Genomic DNA, 22,598 nt, shown 5'->3' on the forward strand with positions numbered 1-22,598 from the left:
GTCATCTGTACTAATAAAAATTTGCCAGAAGCGTCCAGTTCCGACAGACTGAACTGCCTTGCTGTAATTTGTAGATTCAGTTGGAGACATTTTCGTGCCCGTTTGTCAGACAACAAGTTAAAGTGTCTACCTTTTGCTCCACTGTTATCGCTGCTATTGTAGATATAGTATCCCTCGCAAATGTCCGAATCAATCTACGACCAACTAGGTCGTAAAGTTTACGATAGGAAGTTTTGTTTTACCTCTACTTTTATTAATCGATAACTGCCCTCTTATGTGACCTTACGTAGTCTGGCTAAGTTTTCAGAGAGGCCGGAACTAAATCAGTCGAACCTTTCTTTGAAGCTACACTACTAAAGTTGGTGGTTCCTTTGCAACAAAGAGTAGAGCTGAATAAGCGGTGAAGTAAAGATCAGAGAGAGGGCTCTTGTACCTCGACAGCTCTTTCAATACAGATAAAAGGTAATGCCTTCCCTTGCCTGGAGTATAACACGTGTATTTGTCAATGTTTGGCTAATTTTTAGTGAAATCTGTAAACTATTTATCTTAAAAATGTATGTTAAGACAATTTAAGGATGGGTTATATTTCGCTGTACCGTGATAACAAATTAAGTCTTGAAAAAGGAGAGCTTCTCCGATGTAGGTTTATTAGTTACTTTCAGTGTAGCTTGTGTGTACGTGTTTCAATTTGACAAACAACGTGTAACATAAGATGTCTAGCTCGAAACTAGTCAGTCATAAACACAGGAAGAAGGAATTCACGACTTATGAAGTGTAAAGGTGTCATACTCAATATCTCTTAGTCCTCTTCAGTTTCAGCCTTGCGACTAAAAAGCACTGACACAATCAAAATGAATTGAATTGTTCGTGACTAGGGACAAAATCTGTTTGTTTTCTAACAATCGTTGTATGAGCACTTCCTTTAGTGACTTGCTTAGGCATTTCTTGATGAACGACAAAAAGGTTCGATGTGCTATGGCAGTATTAGACATCAAAAGGATTCGTAATAACAGATTAAAAGTGACCAATCATATAGAAAGAAAACAGGATGAAGGTGTAAGATGTCACTTTGTGAATATGTTTTAACCCATCGCTAGAAAACAACAAGCTCGTTTTCACTGAGTCTTGCAGTTAAACAAGTGGCACAATATATTACGTCTGTGACTAAGGATCAAGCATCGAAACTGACTGCGAAACATTTCATTGAAGAAAACGAAAATGTTCAGGAGGGCAGTGCTTTTGAGGAGTGTGGCTATTTTTGCTTCCTTGGTAGTAAGTACACTATGAATTTTCTTCTCATATAGGATAATTTGCTTTTTCCTACCTGTATATCTGAATGATCCCTTCAGCAGCTTTCTGACAAAGATGTCGGTTCCTTTTAAAATCAACTGTAGCAAAATCAGAGCAAGTCATTGTGCCTCGCGGCTATCTGATGTGATGTGTTTTCAGTGCCATATAAAAGGACTTCGAAAACACGTTCTCTAGCCAAAACAAAGCATGCAAAATACACTTCTCAATATCTGATAATATTTCAGTTCTGTTAATTGTTTTCATTTCCACTTATAACGATTATTTGAAATCATCCTTTCTCTTCTTGTTACACAGTACTGAGAATAATAGTTAAATCGACCACAATAGATTCACATATATACCTAATGGAGGTATAATCAAACTTATCACTCCCTGTACATTATTTATTATTCAGTGTAAAAATTGCAGCAGTACTCAACAGAATTGGCGAGTACTATATCTCTCGATGTTTTATTGGATCCGGTAGGCTATTCAATTTATTTTGAGCTACCCGTTTAAATCAAACACTTTAAAACGACATTCTTATTTATCCTAGCTCTCCTCTGCTGGGAGAATAGGGCCGTTTAAAACGGCATTAGCTATACATAAATCCTCGTTTTAACTAGTAGATTGCCCGTCGTGTTTTAGTCACTGAACTCGACAAACAGTAGTGCATTCACAGCTATGATGAATCTCCGCATCTTGAGGAATGCCATGATCGATCTTTTACTGTGCGAGATTTGTGACATTGTCGGTCATATTTGTTTATCTCTGGTCTGTTAATTTATTAAATTTCTATTTTTCCGCAACTAATTACAGTACTAATCAAAACTATAACAAAATTCTCGATCGGTAATTGGTTATCAGCAGCCCGATTTGAGCACTAATAGGACAGTGTACGCGTCATGCTTGTAATTGGACAGTGTAATAGGACAGTTTACGCGTCATGCCTGTGTAATTGGACAGTACGCGTCATTTTGCGCGCGCTGTTGTAAGTTGTGCATTTTGTTGAGTAAACTGTTATGTTTTGCAGTTTTTATAAGAACGTTAAACTATTTGACTAAAGGTTAGTTTGTTTCTCAAATTTTGTCATAGTTTTGATTAATTGGTAACAGGACTTCGTGTCGTCCAATTCTGTCTGTAATCATACTCGTGATTAAACAAATTGGACTCCCGCTTCGCGGTCGTCCGATTTTGTTAATCATTCGTATGATTACTGACCGAATTGGACTCCACTCAGTCCTATTACCATTATAAATATACGTATATCGGTTGATTGACAAAATGGGAACCAAAGTTTGTCGGAGAATAAATTAGTGTTTTTGCATGATCGCTTCCTTTGTAGTCAGTTGGCTTAAACGTGCTTCACTATACTAAAAACAAACTGACAAACATGCAACATCAAAAATGATTTTGACCTACTACTAAATCAAAATTGTAACGCTAGACACGAATGGGTATCTTTGAAACTGGAACATCGTGTTTTTAACTGGTAAGACGTATTCAACACCACACTGGCAAAAAAGAAAAACACAATAATTCCCGATTCATAAGCGCCATCGATGAAGAGCCACCTCTTTTGTAGCTTTTCACTGAATTCAAGCAGTGGCACAAATAAGCTTCCACTAGATTGTGTTGCCTGTAACCTTGTATTTACCAAAATATCTGGTATTATTTGGCTATATTCGATTAGACTTAAAGCCTGCAAACCTGGCTTTCTCTTTCGTTATAATTATATAACTGATATAGTTAACAATTCAGGCTAATTCTGCTTTAGCTTAATTTTCCTGTTCAGAGTAAATCTGCTCATTTTCTAATGGTCGTTGCATGATTATTTCCTGTGTAGCTCGCTGAGACGTGTTTCGCTTAAATCCGCAATGTGTTTTTGTATTCCAAGCTGTAATGTTAGACTCTACGTATACATCACGTACCAAACCATATGTATGGCATGAACATGATTTGGCCTTTAAAGTTCTAGAATTAACGCACTGTAACAGAAAAACGGGATGAAGGAATACCGGGCGTAAAAGGTGGAAGAGTTGTCACTTGGTAAATCAGTCTAAACCAAACAATAATGACCTACAAACCTGACTTAGCAGCCTTGAAACAAGTGGCACAAATAAATTTTTGTCTGTGACTTAGAATCGAGCACCGATTGAAACAGAGTGTGCAACTGGTTTCTTCAGAAAAAAAGGTGTTCAGTAGAGGAGTGCTTTTGAGGACTGTGACTATTTAGTACTGCTTTCTTTAGAAGTGAATATATATAATTCATGAATATTCTTATCATTTTGTATAGGGTACAATGTATGTCACTTTTACAACTATTTGAAAAGTCTGTTGGCCTAAATATCGTTTTTCCTCCGCCTAAACAAATATCTCAATGTAGTTCGATGGCGTATTATTAGCAAACATTTGTTTCGCATAATTGGTTTCTACCACACTTTCACATAATTTAGTAGAATGGCTGAAGGAAACCTGATTCTGTTTTTCTGAAGATAAATAATCCTCAAACCGTCAAGCCTAAATTTTCTGTCAACTTCGCCATTAAAAAGAACCAATTTTCCCTGCAGCCGTTGGGTGCAACTTAAAAATCTCATTATTTCTATACCTTGATTACCTTACAAATTTTTATATCAACCAATGCTGTTATTTATGATTTTTATATGTTCTATGCAAGAACTAGCTTTCTATTTTTGGCACTGTTTGTTTATGTTTATTGGACTTCATGTCTGAAACAGTTTCTTCTTTCAATACATTTTATATAATGAAAGCTATTTTAACGGTTCGTGCACTTTTAACTTCAATTCAATGTTCAGCATTATAGTTCGATTTACTGCAATAAAAATAACTTAGTAAAGAAAACGGTGTATCTGAAATTTAAAACAAAAAAAGGTTGGAATTATTTTCTTGTTATTCGCTTAGCTTTGCTTAGACGTGACGTCTTACAATTTTGGCAGCGAAGGGGATAATCAGCTCCAAACTGTAACATAAGACATAATAGGTGTACTGGCAATACTTCCATTGACCAATCATGTTCTTCTGAACACTGTTCAAGAACGAAAACAGGAAGAGAGAATTACCGACTTTATATCTGGTGTACGATGCCACTTGTTTAACTTTTTTAATCCTATCAAAGAAGAAGTGTTCATCTCAATTTTCACCCTTCAACATTAAAACTCAATTTACTGCAATAAAAACAACTTAAATATGTTGACTGAGAAGAAAACAGAAAATGGTTGGAATTATTCTTATTCGCTTGGACGTGACTTCTTGAAACGTTTGGCAGCGAAGGTGATATTCTGCTCCAGACTGTAACATAAGACATCAATAGGTGTACTGGTGATAACTTCAGGATTGGCCAGTCATGTTAAAGGAAAACAGGAAGAAAGAATTACCGTCTTTATATCAAGTGTTTACCTCAATTTTCATCCTTAAAAAGGTTAAAAAAAGGTTGAAACTTGTTGTAGAACTTGATTTCATTGGAAGAAAAAGGGATGTCTAAGAGCGCTAGACATCTTTACGGAGTTTGCACTTTTTTATAACCTTTTGCAAAGTCTGTTGGCCTAAATATTCCTTTCGCTCTAACCAAACAATGTTCCAGCCCAGCTCAATGACGTATTATTAGCATACTCTTGTTTGGAACATATGCTACTAGAATCTTACTCAGTATTTTCGTATAACTTTAGTTACCTTTAAAACCTCCATACTGTCTGTTCCATATGTTTTCTGTGCAAAACGTAGCGTTATATTTTTGGCACCTGTTTTATATTTATTAGACTTTTCCGTTCTTTCGTACATTTTGTGCAAAATATTCCAACGAGTCACTTTCAACGTTAATTCACTGTTCAACATTATAGTTCGATTTACTGCGATGAAAAAAACTTAAATGTGTTGACTGGTAGGAAAATAGCAAATGGTTGAAATTACTTCCTTCTTACTCGCTTGGACGTGACTTCTTGAAATTTTGGCAGCGAAGGGGATAATCAGCTCCAAACTGTAACATAAGACATCAATAGGTGTACTGGTAATACCTTCCATGATTGGCCAGTCATGTTAAAGGAAAACAGGAAGAAAGAATTACCGTCTTTATATCAAGTGTTTACCTCAATTTTCATCCTTAAAAAGGTTAAAAAAAGGTTGAAACTTGTTGTAGAACTTGATTTCATTGGAAGGAAAAGGGATGTCTAGGAGCGCTAGAAGGGGATAATCAGCTCCAAACTGTAACATAAGACATCAATAGGTGTACTGGTAATTCTTCCATTATTGACCAATCATGTTCTTCTGAACATCGATCAACAAAAACAGGAAGAAGGAATTACCGACTTGTATATAAGGCGTAAGACATCACTTGCTTACTTGTTTTATCCTGTCGATGAAGAAGTGTTTACTACGATTTTCATCCTTAAAAAGGATAAAAAGGCTGAAACGTGTTGTTCAACCGAATTTTATTGGAAGAAAAGGAGATGTCTAGGAACGCAGTGCTTTTGAGGACTGCAGTGGCTATCCTCGTTTCTCTACTAGTGAGTATTTTTGTTATTTTGTTTAGGTACCTTGCACTGTTTTACAACCTTTTTGCAAATTCTGTTTGCCTTTGCATTCCACCCAGAAAAATGCTCAGTGTATTTCAATGGCGATATACGTTTTGTTTGGTTCCTGAACGAATGCAGTCTTCAAAATATTTTTCTACCACACTTTCACATTAGCTGAATGGACTGCGAACAATTCTACCTGTAGCAGTTGCGTGAAACATAACAAAAGTCAAGAACAACATTTCTATAACTTTGATTACCTTAAAAATCTTATACTAACTAATAATGTGATTGACCATACCAGTGTTTCATGTATTTTCTGTGCTGAAACTGGCTTTATATTTGCCCGATGTTTATTAGACTTCATGCTGCAAAAAATATTTAGTTATGTTCTGAAATTTTGGAAGTGAAGGTGATCTTTGGCCTCCAAACTGTAACATAAGACATCAATTGGTGTCGCGGTAATACCTTTATAATTGACCAATCATATTTTGCTAAACTCCTTTTAAGCTGTTACTTGGTTGACCTATTTTTTCCTGTTGATAAGGAAGTGTTTTTTTACTCAGTTTTCTTCCTGATAAATGGACACTGAGTAAACCCGAAATGAAATTGTTTCCATGGCCGAGACTCAACCTGTCATAATGTCAAAATGATTGAATCTGATCTGTAGAACTGAACTTCGTTGGAAGAAAAGGAGATGTCCCTGAGGAAAGTATTGCGTTTGTGGAGTGTGGCAATGCTGGTTTCCTAAGTAGTAAGTCCTTCATGAACATTGCGTCTTAGAAGCTGAAAGTAAACGCAGTCTCCCTGATACAGTGGCGTTAATGCCGGACCCGTTAGCTGAATTTAGCAATTTTTTTGAATTTTCGCTGTTCAGTTTTTAGCTGCATCTTCAGTTATGATAGCCGCTGCAACCGAAAACGGAGAAAATCATTTAAAACCAAGCTCGTTTAATGTATTTCTTGTCGTATTAGCCATGAATTAAAATGCTCAATCCTGAAATTCCAAGCCAATGTAAGGTAGTGGCATTTTAGCTAAATCTCCTTCAGAGTTATTTAGAATACATTTCCTAGTTTCACGAAACCAGAAAACAGAGGAAATGCTGTCACGCTTCAAGTCTCAGTTATCTAAGTTTTAGCAGTTTTTAAATGAAAAATAATATGAAAATGCCATGACCCAAGACATACATAACTGTAACTGATCTTCAACCGAACACTCTAATCGAGTTTGTAACACAACATTATATCATATATTTGAGTGGTGTCTCTACAATTATTTCCCACAGTTAGCTTCAGATATTTTACTAAGTGGTTGCCAGGATTTTAGATCTACAGATAAAATATTTTTTTACTTGAAGTATCTTACGGAAATCATTTTAGAGACTGGTACATGGTTGTTTCCAACTCTTATCGGATTAAGTGTTCAATGTAGCACTTCCTCTTTCACTGCTGATCCCTTAAACGGGAAATCGAAATCCAAAGTATTCCTCCAGTGCTGAAGAAAAAATCAGATTAGGTTCCCATAAACAATCAGTTTTTCTACCGTATTTACGATTTTGGATTGAGAGACGAATCGTGTGTAAACCCCCAATAGCCAGTAAAACTAGAAAGTTTATTTTCATGTGAAATTGACAGTGTGACGCTAAGCTGCATCAGAATAAGCTGTCCGGGCTGAAGGTGATCTATGGACGTGACTTCCGGTGAAGCTAAGCTGAACATTAGGCCAAATAGAATAGAATAGAAACTTTATTAACGCGTCAAATAACCACTGAGCTCGGGAAAACCGATACTAATTTGGGGACACGAAATGAATACATTTTAAAAGGAAATAAAAATTATAAGTAACAATATGGAATGAAATTCTAATCCTAATAATACTTATCTACTTATCAAAACAAAACAAAACTTATAATGTCAGTACTTACTGTTTATATTATTTCTTATATATTATTGTATATCGTAGGTTTTTTAACGTAATAGCGTCTTACATCAGCTGTAACGTATTTCTTGTAACGGTCAAGGCCACTCCGTTAGGCCCTGACGAAGTGTTTTGAATAAACACGAAATATCGACAAAGTCATTTTTTTCCAGTTTTTTGAATATTTATGTAGGTTTTTTAATGTATATCTTAGATTTTTTTGAGTGAAGCTCTTCTGACCAAATTATATTTACCTCTCGATTTATTTGATCAAAAGATGCTCCGCTTGTCTATAAATGGTGCACTTCAAAAACACTCGTGTGAAGGAACGCAGAAACATAATCAACCCCCTTGAGAATCAGACTGAACATGTTGTTTTCAGCTGTGGAATAAGGCAAGCCCTTGGCATCCCAGTTACTATTCCGATTATTGCCATTTTATCACGTCCTGCATAATATTTTTCGATATTTTCTTTCCCCAACAGGTGCTGCATGCATCAGGAGGCAAAGGCAATGTGGCAGGTACAAACGGTATGTCTGCGAAAGGAATTGTATAAAGATATCTTCTATTTCTTTAACTTTTTTTTAACGTAAGCACATTGATACTATTGCTTCGATTATAACATAAATCCCCTATTCATGCTGCACTATAAGTCCGATAAAACACACCTAAAAACAATTATTAGAAATACATGCTTTATCCTTTGAGCTATAAAAGCTGACTGTTTACCATATATTACAGTATTCTCCAATTTCCTTTTCCTGTTTCAGCATAATGTCAATACTTTAAATATTGTTTGATTTGTTTCTGCAGGGAGTTTGTGCTCGCAGACCTTCTGCAAAAAGGGGAAGATGTGCGTCGAAAGGAAAGTTGGTAAAGTGGTGACCGCAGAATGTGTTTGTCCAACATCCTGTGCAAATGAAACCCTCCCAGTGTGCAGTGTTTACCATGTGCAGTTCCCAAATATCTGTGAGTTACACAGGTTTGCTTGTGCAAATGAAATTAATATTCAAGTAAAGCATCAAGGAAATTGCACTGAACAAGGTAAAATATTGTTTGTATTACCTTAATTTAGCTTGTAATTTTGACTTAAAGGTATTTTTTGACCTAATAATATTTCAGCATTACCCCTCAGTCTGCTCAATTTTTGCAGCAAAAACATATCTGTGCTAACCTGCAAAATCCAACAACTCAACAATAAAATTCTCATATATTTATGGTTCTAAGCACACCATATTTGACAACCAATTCAAAACTGAGCGTTAAAAGGGGCTATGTCACGCAATTTTAGGCAATTTTGGCACTGACCATCTGGTCATAGAATAAACTGAATTATCACAATAACGGCTTAAAACTGTAAGAGAACTCAAAAGATTGGTAGGGCAAAGTTCGAGAAGATTAAAACGGTTGCGTTTGGGTAAACTGTCTAAACTTGAAAAACGTCGGCCCGATTTTTTTTCAAGCTTATCTCTATTTGTATGAAAGTGTCATTTAGAATGTTTGAAAATCATCCTTGTTTGTTATGTGGCCGTGATTTTGCCAATAACCTAGCCCCTTTTAATCACAGCAGTTCAAGTACAACGGCGTATAATGGAATTGTCAGTTGTGGAACGGTGTTCTTTAATGCTGCCTTTTTATGGATATGAAAAATGGATCGCTTTTTGCCAGGTTTTAATTTAATGCGAGTAAATCGTTAGAGGGCTTTCCGTCGTCAACTTTAGCGGTAACTGTCAGTACTTAAATATTTCCAAGTGATTTTGTCATTCAGTTATACTGTACCGCGTAGATTAACTGTGTTTATCATTTTACTTTTCAGAGGCTAAGTCATCTTGCACTAAAAAAGGAATCGTAAATTTTCAAGACAAGTATTTGCAAAGAAACTTCAGATACTACAAGGCCGACAGAGTTATGTCTTCGGTTGAAAGGCTGATATATGCAAAGGTAACCATAAAACCCGTCGTATTGTGTTATAAAACCATATGCTTTTTCACTGCAGAGGGCGAACTTCCTTATATTACAAAATGTACCGTTTATCACATTTAAGGGTATCTGGTGTATTTGTGATCAGTAGTTTTATCTTTCACTTCTCACTAACTATTCAGTACACTGTCTTGTATGACGGTACATAGTCATTTCACATACCGTAGAAAAATGTGTTTCATGCAAAGAAGATCAGAGATATTACTGAGGCAGGTGTAGGGAAGGGCTCATAAATACCACAGGGCCATCAAACACCGTTGTGAGCAGCACTACCTTATCGTCTCTGTAAAATATAGCTTCACTCTGTCCTTGCCATGCTTTTGCTCAAATGGCATCTGCGAGTTAAAGAGCAGACATTTTTATAGATCAACAGGGCCTGTTAATGTGAGTGCCTACTTCCTAACAGCGAGTCTGTATGGTGAGGATAAGGGGCTCAATCATATTCACCAAGCCTTATTTAACACGTTTCAGTATTGTTCATCTGTCGGTTATTTGGCCAAACATTTTCCAAGACGGGGGGTCACAATCGGCGTTACATCACAATACTTGAGCAGGTGTCTTGTCCAGAAGAAAAATATGAAAAAAAAAATATGAGCAGTCGGTTAAAGGGACACTGTCACGAGCTTCAATTTAAAAATTTAACAGCCTAAAAACTTATGGAAACCTATAAATACTGGTTCAGTTTTGTTGAAAAATTACTATGCCAGTGTATTGAAGCTAAAAAAGTGATGCTATTGTGATGCCATCAGGAAATTGGATGCCAAATTGAAAACGTCAGGCTACCTTTTTACAAATTCTGCCTTTATGGCCTGGAAAAACGGCTAAGAAACTAATGAAGGCTTTCCTTTTCCTTCAACAAAAATGTTATATCTTCATCTTGATATTCTTGGCGCAATTTGTGTTCTCCAATTTTCGTACTTTTTACTGAAATGCAGAAAAATGCCCGTGACAGTATCCCTTAATTTTATTTGATATTTGACTTTGTATTATTTTCTATTCTGTTCACTCGTTGTACTAGCCTCCCGTGTTTCACTCCTCCCCACGAGGAGTAAAACACGATCGCCCTAAGAACGACTGCGTGGGAGGCTATCGTTGTACGAGATCTGTTATGTAATGATTTTATTCTAAGCTGCTTGAAAATATTATTTACCGCGAGAGAAAAAATAGTCGATTTTATATTTTTGTTTTGATCATTAATTTAGCGCGATTTCGACCAGTACTGGGATACAGATAGAAACGGATTGCTGCAAGGAGATGAAATTTCAACGATTCTTCAAGAGAACATGTACATTTCTAAATCATGCACAGTTGGGCTTATCAGATCATGTGATATTGATGGGAAACCAGGAATAAGCAAACAAGAGTGGTTCACGTGCTTCAAAACAGAAGGTATCTCAATATTAGATTAGATATTCCAGGATTGAACTAATGAGATGCACGTTCCTCATGACAGCATCACAAAGTGTCCTCTTATAAAGTCACCAAAACACACCAAAATGTCAAATATGAATAATTTGGAACGCCAAATAACATGTCAGGCTGAAGTACTTGTTAAACAATTTTGCGTTCAATCCTGGACCTAAGTGCATTTTAATTTTTGCGATTCCAGGAAAAGGTGAACCAACTGACTCTATTTAATTTCGCGATTTTATCATTCCTTTAATCCTTCATATCCTGTTTGAGTCATTTGAAATTGATCATGAGTCAATTAAAGACCAAGAAAACCTGGAATCCTGGAAATTAAAATATATAAAGGCCTGGTTAAGTGCTACTACAAGGAGCCTAAAAATGGGAAATTGTTTTGACTTCACGTAAAACTGAAGAAGTTTTGGCTGCAGATATCTTCATCGAATCTTCAGCTGCAAATAATAGGGAATCGGAGTAGGAGTATTACCAACAAGCCCGCGATCGGCAACATTTTCTGCAAACATTAATGTTAGCATTTTTTTTTTCAAAACGCGAAAATCGTGAAATTAAATACGTATTTTGTGGCAAGTTTGCTATTGTGTTCTTTTCTTTACCCTCGCCCTCGATCATATCGTTGTCAATGACCGGACGGCCACGGTAAACAATTTTAAAAAGAAAGAAACGCATGCTAACGTTGGGGTGGAATTTGATGACCAGAAAGATGATTAAAGGCTTGGCCTGTTTTGAAAAAAAAAATATCCTGCCATTGGTAAAAGGGAAGGAAGGTTGCGAGGATCATGGATATTGAAATTGGAACTTACATGTCTTAGTAATGTATGAGACTGAGTGCAAGCCGGGCGGGTTTGAGTAGAATGGAATCTTGGCAGCACTTGGGAGAGTCAGAACAGAAATAGTGTCATATTTTTGTCAAAATACTGGCTGCATACACTCGCTTGATTCAGTAGTAACTTTCAAGGTGTACGGCCCTCCGGTTTTTCTATTGATTACACACAGACTATTCTTGTTTTATATCGGCAGGGGGTCAGTGGCGCTGGTCACCGTGGACTGACTGTTCGGTCACGTGCGGAGGTGGTCGGCAAAGACGAACTGGCACTTGCATTTTACCCAGCTCAGGGCAAAAACTAGAAAGACGCCTGTGTGACGGACGTCATCATGAAACAAGAAAATGCTCCAACGGAGAGTGTCCCGGTAATTATCGGTGATGTTACCCTGATACATCTTTACTTGTTTCTTTCGCTGACGATGTCCTTTTTCCGATAAAATACCTGCCCTGATTAACTGAAATTGATTGATTACAGTCTGGCAAAGAAGAGGTAATTTTAGGATTAAATGAGCAAGTGAATGAAATGGATGAATGAAAAACTATTTTAGTGTCAAAACCACATTGTTTGGGAAGATTTCCTTATTTACTACTTTTCTAACAAAACGTTTGATTAAACCTTTAGAGAACAACTTATTTGTAATCACATCAAATTGATCTGTTGAATCATTTGTTCTACGTGCAAAATTATACATCAGTGACTGATGGGTATAATTAGTTTATCACTTCCGTAAACGATTGACACACGCCATAAATAATGACAAGAACGCACAATGTGGTGCGATAGACTTAACAAACACTTTTAAAACCGGGTTGGGTTTGTCTCTGCTGAACAATACTGTTTTGAACGCTTAGCCCTAACTTGAAATCTTTACAGTAGCACAATATTTGCCGTTTTCTCTATCATCTTTTTTAAAAGACATTTGACGTGTTTTGTTAATTATTTTTGTTTCTCTTCTACATGAAAACAACTCGCACATGCGTAGACTGGACGAGTTCAGCTGCAACTGGTAAGTAGGGACAACCAGGCTTATAGGGGCTAAATACTCTCCTTCCTGTCCTATAAGTTTTGGCACATTCCTATTAGCGTATCTGTTTTTCCGTTTCAGATGGCAAATGGAGCCGCTGGTCACCGTGGACTGACTGCTCGCTCACTTGTGCGAAAGGTCGTCAGAGTAGAACTCGCACCTGCAGAAATAAAGTCACTGGAAAGTCTCTCAAGAATGGCTGGTGTGCTGGAAAACCTCAGCAGGAAAAAACGTGCGCTGATTGGAAATGCCCAGGTAGGGACCCACTCGTGCGCTTCGTAGCTGGAATTCAATATAGGGATTTAATCAAAGGATTCATCTGGAAAACACTGTATACAATAAAATAATTAAATTTCATTTAAAATCCAAAGTAATGGGTTTTTAAATAATTATTAATATATTTTTTTTTTTTTTTTTTTTTTTTTTTTTTTTTTTTTTTTTTTTTTTTTTTTTTTTTTTTTTTTAAAAAGAGGGGGGGGGAAAAATAAAATAATTTTATACCTGAGCGCCTCATTATCGTTCCTTCGACAAAAGTGAAAATGAAATACATTTTATATTGGATCGTAATTCATATAAAGCTATAACACAAAACGCTAATGATAACGTTGATCCTTTTATTTGCAAAAAGTAGAATTACAACAAGCTTTCCTATATAGATACCTATACTACTACGCATGTACGGGGTCCCACTGTATTCAATTAAATTTTTATCAGTTAAACAATGCTGTTAATTTTAAAAAAATCGTTTGCTTTTTGCTGTTTTTATCACATGCATATGTAATGTTTTATTTACTTATTTTTGCCAGGCAATACCATCTGTAAATAAGATTTGCTTATAAAATTGTTGTTGTTAGTGTTGCATTTAAATTGCCATAATTTCAACAGCAGTATCATAAAAGGAACGTGCAAATTTTAGAAGTAATTTTATTCATACTGTTGAATATTTAGAATGTTTTCGCTTTGCAAATTAGGTATTAAAGTGCTATGTTCTTGTCTCTCACCTATATTTTGCAGACCTAAGGAATTCAAGGTGTCCAGCAGCAAATAAAGAAGGTACCCTGAAGGGACGAGTGTTGTCTTTGCGTGATACACCTCTTGCTGGAGCTAATATATCACTGGCTGAATCTCCTTATAAAATCCTGACTCGGAGTCGAGACAATGGCTACTTTGAAGTTGACGCATTCTGCTTCGAAAAAGGGAAACCTCTTTTGATAACCAGGCATGGATACGTTCCTCAGCTTGTCGACATCATAAACTCAAGGTCTGCGTTAAAAGTTAAAATGGAGAATGCAGGTATGTATGTTTTTTTTAATGTTAAAATTGTACTTCCTTCCTTCCTTCCCCCCCCCTTCGGTCTGTTCTTCGGTCTGTGTAAGGCTGTGTGGGTGCTGTTATCAGGCTCTTTGCTGAGCACATGCCATATCCACCTCCACCTTCTTCTTTTATAATGATGGCCTTCATGCTGTATTGGTGGTAGCAATCAGGTAGTTGTTCGTTTGAGATGGTGTTCGGCCAGAAGTGGATCAGTGAAAAGGAGAGCTTTTTAACCCTATTCAGACCGGGCTTTTTTGGACCTTCTCAGACCGGGGGGGGGGGGGGGGCTTCGAAAGCCCCCCCCCCCCCCCTATGTAACTTCCAGAATATTTAAGCAATCACCATGAAACTTATAGGATGTATATTTGCACGTCCAAAACTATTTCTTTTGGTATACGTCACGTGGGATGGTGACGTCACATCACGTGACAATTACATCATGATGTCAAAACAGCCGCCATCTTGGATTTCAAAATTTTTCCAAAATGCCAGAAAACCACCCAAAATCATTGCAAAGTACTCAAAATGAATAAAAATGTGCTTTAAACCAGTAAAAATGTAAAAATAATGCCATTTAAGTTGATTTTTATTAACAGAAACACGCAAAATTACAAATTTGGGAAAACATGCCTGTCAAAATGCCGTTGCCATGGTGATGTCAAGTTCCTGACACATCATCCAACCCTACCAATTTGTTGCCAGATAAATTTTAGGAAAACTCAGAAAGTTTGGCAGCGTTTGGTTAAATCTTAAAAACGTTATAAAAGTTCAAAGTCAGCGCGGGCCTCAAAAGCCCCCCCACCCCGGTCTGAATAGGGTTAAGATCACTACCTGTCATCCTCCAGCACTCTGAGTCGTACAGCAGAGTAGTAAGAACACAGCTCAGATGCAGCTTCAGCTTGGTAGTTGTGCTGTACTGCTGAGACCTCCAAACACTATCAAGCATTCTGAAAGCATTTCCGGCCTTGCTATTAAAAAAAGACGGTTCTTTATGTCGCTGCAAGCTCCACCATCATGCCTAACAGTACTACCCAAGTAGGTAAACTCTTCGGTTGTGGATAGATCTTCTCCGTTCACCTGTACTGGTAAGGGGTTTGAGATGTTGAGTGTCATCACCTCTGCCATCTTCTGGCTGAACATCAAGCCTATCTACTGCTCTCTACTGAGCACATGTGCTGAGGCGAGTTGTCTTTCCTGGATTGCTGGTGGTTGTGTGGAGGCCAAAGCCAGGTCATAAGCAAAGTCCAGATCTTCAAGTGCTGAGAAAAGAAGACGGTTCATCGTATAACTCTCGACTGATCTTTTGTTGTTCTTCGTAACACCCAGTCAATGGCGATGTTAGACATCACACAGCCTTGTCTCGCACCAGTTTTCACATGGAAGGATTGGTCGCTGCTCCCACACGGCATGTGACGTTGTCGTAAACGTTCTTGATGGTAAGGGCGATTTCATGTTGGATTCCATATGCACGGAGTATTTACCAAAGGCTATCCCTGTGGATGCTGACAAAAGCCTTCTCGAAGTATACAACATTGATGTAGAGCTGTCTCTGGCACTCTGTGCACTGCTCGATAATATTACGCAGTGTAAAGATGTAGTCTGTGCATCCTCTGCCCCTTTCGGAAACCCGCTTGTTCCTCTCTCAGTTGCTGGTCAACTGTATCCGATAGTCGCTGGACAATGATCTTTGCAAGAATATGGGATAGCTAAAAATTTGATTCAGCGCCAGTTGTTACAGTTGTTTAAGGCTCCTTTTTTTCGGGTTCTTAACAATTATACCCTCTGTCCAGTCTTTGCGTATTTCCTTTCGTTGCCATACGGCAGCTGTAAAGAGTGAAAAAGCATCTTAGCTCCAAGCTCTGGGTCGGTCTTGAAAAGTTCTGCATTGAGGTTGTCCTGCATGGGCTATTCTGTTTTAAAGAGACTTCTTCCTTCTTTGGTGGTGCTGTGTTGACTGCCTTCTGGATGTCGGCCGCTGCTGTTGGTGGTTGTCTGTTCAGGACTTCCCAGTTTGTCTTTAACTGGTGCCTCATCTCGGTGGTTTTGTACACTTTGCCTTGCTTCCCCTTTATTGGCTGCGTCTTCTGCCTGGCTTGCAAGGTCGTCCAGGAACATTCGTTTGTCTGCTCTTGCCAGTCTTTTCACTTTCCTGTTTGGCTCCCGATACTGCTGCTTGTACCTTTCCTTTAGCCTCCCTGACTTGGCCCCAGTGAGCTGTATCTTCATGTCTCTCCGAGCGGTGATGGCTTTCTAAGTGTCTACTGTGATTCACTCTTTCCTCTTTCTTTCATTTGTGTCCAAGCAGGCTTTACTGGTCTGGAGGTATGCTGCCTTCACTTGCTCCCACTTCTTGTTAATGTCTTGATAAACATACTGGTCATACTATGTAATCTTCCATATCTGCCAGGGCTTGAAACGTGTACCATAAGGCTCTGCATGAACAAAAGCATAAAAAGCACTTCTGACTTCTTCTTCGGGTTTTTTAGTTTCTCAACATCAAAATCCTGTCTTCCTAGTCTTTTGCTTCTAAGCCTCCTCAATTTTACTCTCACACCTGCTACTACCATATGTTGGTCACTTCCAACATCAGCTCCCCTCTTCACTCTGGAATCCACGAGTGACCGCTGCCATGAACCACTAATCACGAAGTGGTCTATCTGGTTTATATCCCTTCCATTGCGGCTTTATTAAGTACTATTAAATGGCCCAGCCAAACGAGAATGAGGGGTGCCGTCAATTATGAATCAAAAATGGCTAAACAGGGATAAGAATGTAACCGAAATGATCAAAATCAGGAATCTCGCGAAAGAAAACTTTAAATCTCTTCCAAATTCTATGAGAATAGCCAAAAGTTGACGAAAGCCAAGAAAAGCCTTTGAGAGTTGTCGACTGCCAAACAAAAGCAAGAGTTTGAACATACCTTCTCCAACTGGTTGTTTTCTTGAAGGGATAGTAGTGACCATGAGGCTCGGGATACAGTGCATTTATGTGTACATGATACGCTTGTAAAAGTTATACCTCCAAAAAATTAAATGGTGTTTCAGTGACTAGGCAAGTTGCTTATTTACGCCAATTACTTGAGCTAAACAGTGATTCAGTTTTTAGGTTGCACAGTTTGTGGCCTTATCTTGACTTCTATCCGGGTAGTCTTAGTGGAAATCCATATCAGTAGTACTAAATTCCATTTTGACCACCCAAACAGTTCACCCAACGGTGACATCCCACCCAGAGGACAGGAGACGCTTCGTCGGACAAGATGTAACATTTTGCTGTCAAGTGGAAGGAAATCCGCCACCAGTTATAGAATGGTAAGCACATCTTTCACAGAACTGTCTATGGTTTTAAAAAAATATCTATATTTATAACGCACCGATTTATTCCACTACAACTCCATTGAACAAAACACATAACTTAGTACAAAACTGGACAACGGGGTATCAAGCATTATAACCCACTCATTATTTTTTGCGCGCGCTCATTGGACAAAACACATCACGCTGTATAAAATCGGACGACGGGTATCAGCGAATATATCCCGTCCGATCTGATATCCGTCGCCCGATTTTGAAGGCAAGCACAAAACAAACGAATGAAGACATCTTATTCAATTCTAACTTTTGATGAAATCACGGAGTTAAAAAATCACGTAAACCATCAACTTACATTTGTTTCAACCACAGTTACGCAAGGTTTATTACGTAGGTTTTTTTTCCTATGAATTTGCTGGCGATAAAGCGCGTTGTAGAAATTAATCGGAGGGTTATAAATTAAATAAAATTAAATAAACCCCTTTCTGGCTCGCTGGTGTATTGGAGGATAATGCCCTTAGCTGAAAGATTGTCCTCAAAATTTCACAGTTGCCCTGGAAGCTTCGCTTCCAGGCCAACTGTTCATTTTTCGACAATCTTTCAGCCTCGGGCATTATCCTCCAATATACCAGACGCCTGAAGGGGTTTATTTTCTAAATAAGATTGATATCCGTCGCTCAATACTATAGAGAAGTGCAAAACAAACGAGCACAGATACGTTCACAGGTCTATCTTTTTGTTCAAATCACAGTGTGCAAAGAAATACATAAACCAATCAACTTGCATTTAATTCACCCACATTTACGCCATAATTATCACTATAGATTCATTTGCTACTTTACCGCGATACAGCGCGCTATAGAAATTGGGAGGCACTTTTAAGCCTAACGGTTAGCGCGCTGGACTCTGGATCGAGAGGTCCGCGTTTTAGCTCTGGCCGTGGTCAAAAGTCCATCTGGGCCTGTCACATGAGAAATCTTGTTTGGAGCTTCTCAGTAATACTAAAGCAAATTTTAATTTTTGTTTGCTTGATTTCTCAGGTTTAGGAATGAAAACATCTTGGACAAAGAAGAATTCATCAACAACGAGACTCTAGTGCTACGAAATGTTGGAAAAAACATGGCCGGAGACTTCAGATGCCGTGCAGTAAACGAATTTGGAGCCGAATTTTCGGAGCCAGCGACGTTGATAGTTATTGGTAAGCGTCTTTAATTATAAAGTTACCGTCTATTTTTATCTGATCAGCCTTTTCCGCGAGTGTTTAGCCTAACAGAGCCACTTATTGTTCACGCATCATAACTTTTCTCCAGATTAGCTAAGGAGTGTTTGTCCTTCTTTGTTTGCTCCTTTTGTTATACTCCTATGTTTCGTTTTTTATCCGACATGATAACAAAATTAAATGAAAGCAATTCAAAAAACATTCTGTTTGCCTTAGATCCAGTTATTGACACATGCAAGTCAAAGCCGTCCGACCATTTTGTTACACTTCCTGACGGATGTCTCGAAGATGGCTCTGGAAAAAATAAGGTTAACATTGGAAAGTGCAATAATGATCCGTGTCTGAGAGCTGACACACCGTTCCTGGAGTTATGTGACGAAGCAGAACGTTGTTGCCAGCCCGGAATTGTACGTGACACAACCGTTCGCTGCGGTAAAGGGGAGTTTAAAATGAAAAAAGTGGTGAGCTGCAGGTGTGATGTTTGCAAAAAAGGGAACACCATTGTAAAAGGTGCGGAGTATGTTATCATCACTATGTTAGAATGCATAAGATATCACGAATTGTAATCCATCAAATATTTTCGTTAACGCACAATTGCATGGTGAAAATGTATGGAGATAATGCCTCAACTTAAACTGGGATATACCCACCGATAACTGGTGTTTACGAATGCCGGAATTCTTGGCCCAGCTTTGCCATTTAGTGCGGTTCGTTCTTCACGTAAAACCCTTTATTCCTTTGTAAAAGGTCTAAAAGCAATGCAATCAAACAATATCGAAACAAACAACTGCGTTTGGATGCTAAGGAAAACTTTCAGCGCACACCTCTTCTTCTTACTAAGCTGTTTACATCACTGTGAGCCTAAAAAGTCCACATTTTGTAATAGTCATGGATTTCTAACAAACTAAACGAGAAATAATGAGTAAACCCTGTCACTTCAGACTTACCCTCTTCAAAGTACCAACATGTGTCACTGACCGAGGCTTTTACCTGTATATTTCAGGAATTGTGGTCGGTGGACCCGATGAAAGACCAGTGGAATATTGCGACATTCTGGTCAACGATACAGTTGTTACATATTCCGATTATGACGGGACGTTTGAAATACCTGTGCACAAGTCTGCAAAGCGATTCGTGGCGACGTTTCGAGATTATATGGAAGAATACGAAGAATCAACGGTGGTGCTTCCTTTCAAGAAAGGTAGAACTACGTTTCACAAAATTCACCTCCGCCCAGAAGCAGAACCAGTGGAATTCAACGCTGAAGAAGAGAAGGCAGTGCCGATTGCAAAAGATGAAGCAGCAGAGGTAATCATACCAGCAAACAGTTTAATTGACAAGAACGGAAATCCTAAAAAAGGCAAAGCTAAGGTGAAAATACAGTTCAACGATCCCAGGAACGAGCAAGACATTCTGGAATCACCTGGCGATTTTACTACCGTAGACGAAGATGGTGAAGAACAGTTGCTCAGAACCTATGGGGTTTTCAAGATAAAAGTTCAGGACGAAAATAACCAAAACCTTGGCCTCACTAAGAATCTTCATCTTAACATTGATCTTGAGAAACTGACTGGAGAGACGCTCGATGAGTCTGCACCCATACCTCATTTGTGGTGGCTGGATGAGAAAACCGGTAGGTGGGTGGACGTAGGTGAACTTAAAAGAAACAAAGACCTAACAGGACGCCCAAAGAGACAGTTACGCTCCAGAGCATTTGCCGGAGAAATAACACCTGAGAACATTCGAAATGCCTATAATCTTGACTTGAGTTATGACAGGTGTTTTGCTAAGGTCAAAGCTGTCGGACAAGATGGAGCAGGTATAGATAATGCAAAAGTCACCAGCATTTTCGTTAATCCTCGGGGTCGAGCAGTTCAGGGTTACTTAATCCGAAACACTGGCTCAAATGGTTACCGGTGCATCTCGACTCAATGTAACAGCGATGGTTATCTCGAAGTGGAGAAAGATGGATTGCCTTTGTTGCCTAATCAGGGAGAAGTGGATGGCCTCCCTCCCGAAGTGGGTGCTTCCATTGCAGATACTCGAAGAATCAAGTTTACTCCAGGTGCACAGCTAACTAATGGCCCTGTTTACCAGAAGAGCCAATCAGGTTCCTGTTGGAGTGAGAGCCCGGGTCAGAGCTTCTTCTCATTTCATAGTCAAGACAACACTGGACAAGCAGCCTTCAACCAAGGGTACGTCCCGGAGCCTACTTACCGAAGGCGATTTCAGCGTGCGTCCATTCGCAAACGATGCTTTTTAAAGGTCTTGACCTCAGGAACAACAAGAACCCTGGTGAAGGCAGAGAGCTATTCCGAAAATGAGCGAATAAAGTTTGGCGAAGCCACAAAACAGACTGAACCAGTTGTTAACAACCGCAATTTATTTGCAGTATGCATAGAGCACAGGTGTCCTGAACGGGATGCCACGTTAATTCGTTTTACTGTGTTGACGGGAGAATGCCAAAGAAGTCAGGTGCAAGACACATTAGGTAAGGGTAGAAACAGCGGCTTAGCACCAAATGTGGCGAGAGTTTTAACACCACTTGGCGACGAATTGTCTGGCACTTCCTTGGGAATGTTTCAATGGCCCAGAGGTAATCTTAATATTCAGCAACTTGAAGCTGCCTGCTTTAATAGAAACATAGAAGATGCCGGTGGGGTTTTCAAATATTTCGTGGTTAAATTTAATTGCAACAATTAAAAACAAAATTAACTAAATTGGCAGGGCATAGCTTTTGCTCATTGCGTGCGATTATAATTTTAGGCTTTAGGCTCCAAAGAAACCAAGACATACAATAAACACTATAAAGACGACAAGATAGTTTATACCTGATATTGCAACGGACTTAAAAACATCGCTTGATTTCGCAGTGGAATCCCGCCTTCTCAAACCTCCAAGGGAGACAAAAATTGTTTCGAGAAATCAGTAAGTTTGAAAAATCGAGGTACGGAAACGAAAATTGGTTCGAGAAATCGGAGCGGGGGAGGGTAGGGGAAAAAGGCAATTCCACTATTGAAGCGACTTCGGTTTGGCTTGTCGGGAGGTTCGCCGGGGAAATCGGGATTCCCCTGTACATGCAATCGTCATCACGCTCGTAGAATATAGTGAAAAAGAAAGCCTTATGCAACCTACGTAGCTTTTGTAAGGAGAGCGTTGCCATAGCCCTTTACTCCCGCCGTTACTACGAAGTAAGATAAAAAAGAACTTCCATTATAAAAGGGGTATGGTCTCACCAGTTGTTGATCAATCTGGAAAGAAAAACCAGCTACCTACAACCAATGTGTTTTCTAATAGATACGGAAGCATTTAGCAAAGGCGTAAAAAGAAAGGACCATCCTTTTTTTGGTGGGAATTCTTTTATACGATGGTGACATAGGAAAACTCCTGTCAGGCTCCTGTTAGTTGCACTTACTAAAATAGAGCAGAAGTTTTCTTTTAAAGTGAATTTACCGAATTATATTGGTAGTCTATGATAACCAGTTTTTAACGGTAAATAAGCAATTATTAGTAGGGCTGAAAATTTGTTTTGGAAAGAGATACTGCAGACTTCAGTGTGGAATGAAGATTGTGCATTTCTTGCTTGAAAATGGAGCACAAAGGAGGGCCTGTTTTGGTCTGATAGCATAGGGAAGGGAGCAAATTGTTTGGCCCCTTAAACCTATATTTTTCAGCCCCTTAGACCCTTGTCCTGGATATACAATTTATATTGCGATATGGTTGAATTATGACATATGGAAGCTCTTAGAAATTTTCCATTGAATT

At 38.6% G+C, this 22,598-nt stretch overlaps 1 protein-coding gene across 4 annotated transcripts; it reads left to right on the top strand.

Annotated features, from left to right (window-relative positions):
• Nucleotides 1-444: 444 nt before the first annotated feature.
• On the top strand, nucleotides 445-22,585 carry LOC144644225 (cartilage intermediate layer protein 1-like). 4 transcript variants are annotated; one of them, XM_078503664.1, is made up of 13 exons: nucleotides 445-462; nucleotides 8,221-8,266; nucleotides 8,550-8,780; nucleotides 9,553-9,677; nucleotides 10,919-11,105; nucleotides 12,162-12,332; nucleotides 12,951-12,974; nucleotides 13,074-13,247; nucleotides 14,007-14,285; nucleotides 17,509-17,614; nucleotides 18,655-18,812; nucleotides 19,050-19,343; nucleotides 19,837-22,585. In XM_078503664.1, the coding sequence occupies exons 3-13, from the start codon at nucleotides 8,588-8,590 to the stop codon at nucleotides 21,534-21,536; spliced, it is 3,411 nt and encodes a 1,136-aa protein (XP_078359790.1). In that variant the 5' UTR covers nucleotides 445-462; nucleotides 8,221-8,266; nucleotides 8,550-8,587; the 3' UTR covers nucleotides 21,537-22,585. The 4 variants fall into 4 exon arrangements, with proteins under 4 accessions (XP_078359790.1, XP_078359788.1, XP_078359787.1 ...); XM_078503662.1 differs by lacking the exon at nucleotides 445-462 and adding an exon at nucleotides 1,154-1,272; XM_078503661.1 differs by lacking the exon at nucleotides 445-462 and adding an exon at nucleotides 5,656-5,810.
• The last annotated feature ends 13 nt before the right edge of the window (nucleotides 22,586-22,598 follow it).

This window comes from Oculina patagonica, chromosome 2 (genome assembly GCF_052425735.1).
Source record: "Oculina patagonica isolate OP01 chromosome 2, crgOcupat, whole genome shotgun sequence".
Taxonomy (NCBI): domain Eukaryota; kingdom Metazoa; phylum Cnidaria; class Anthozoa; order Scleractinia; family Oculinidae; genus Oculina; species Oculina patagonica.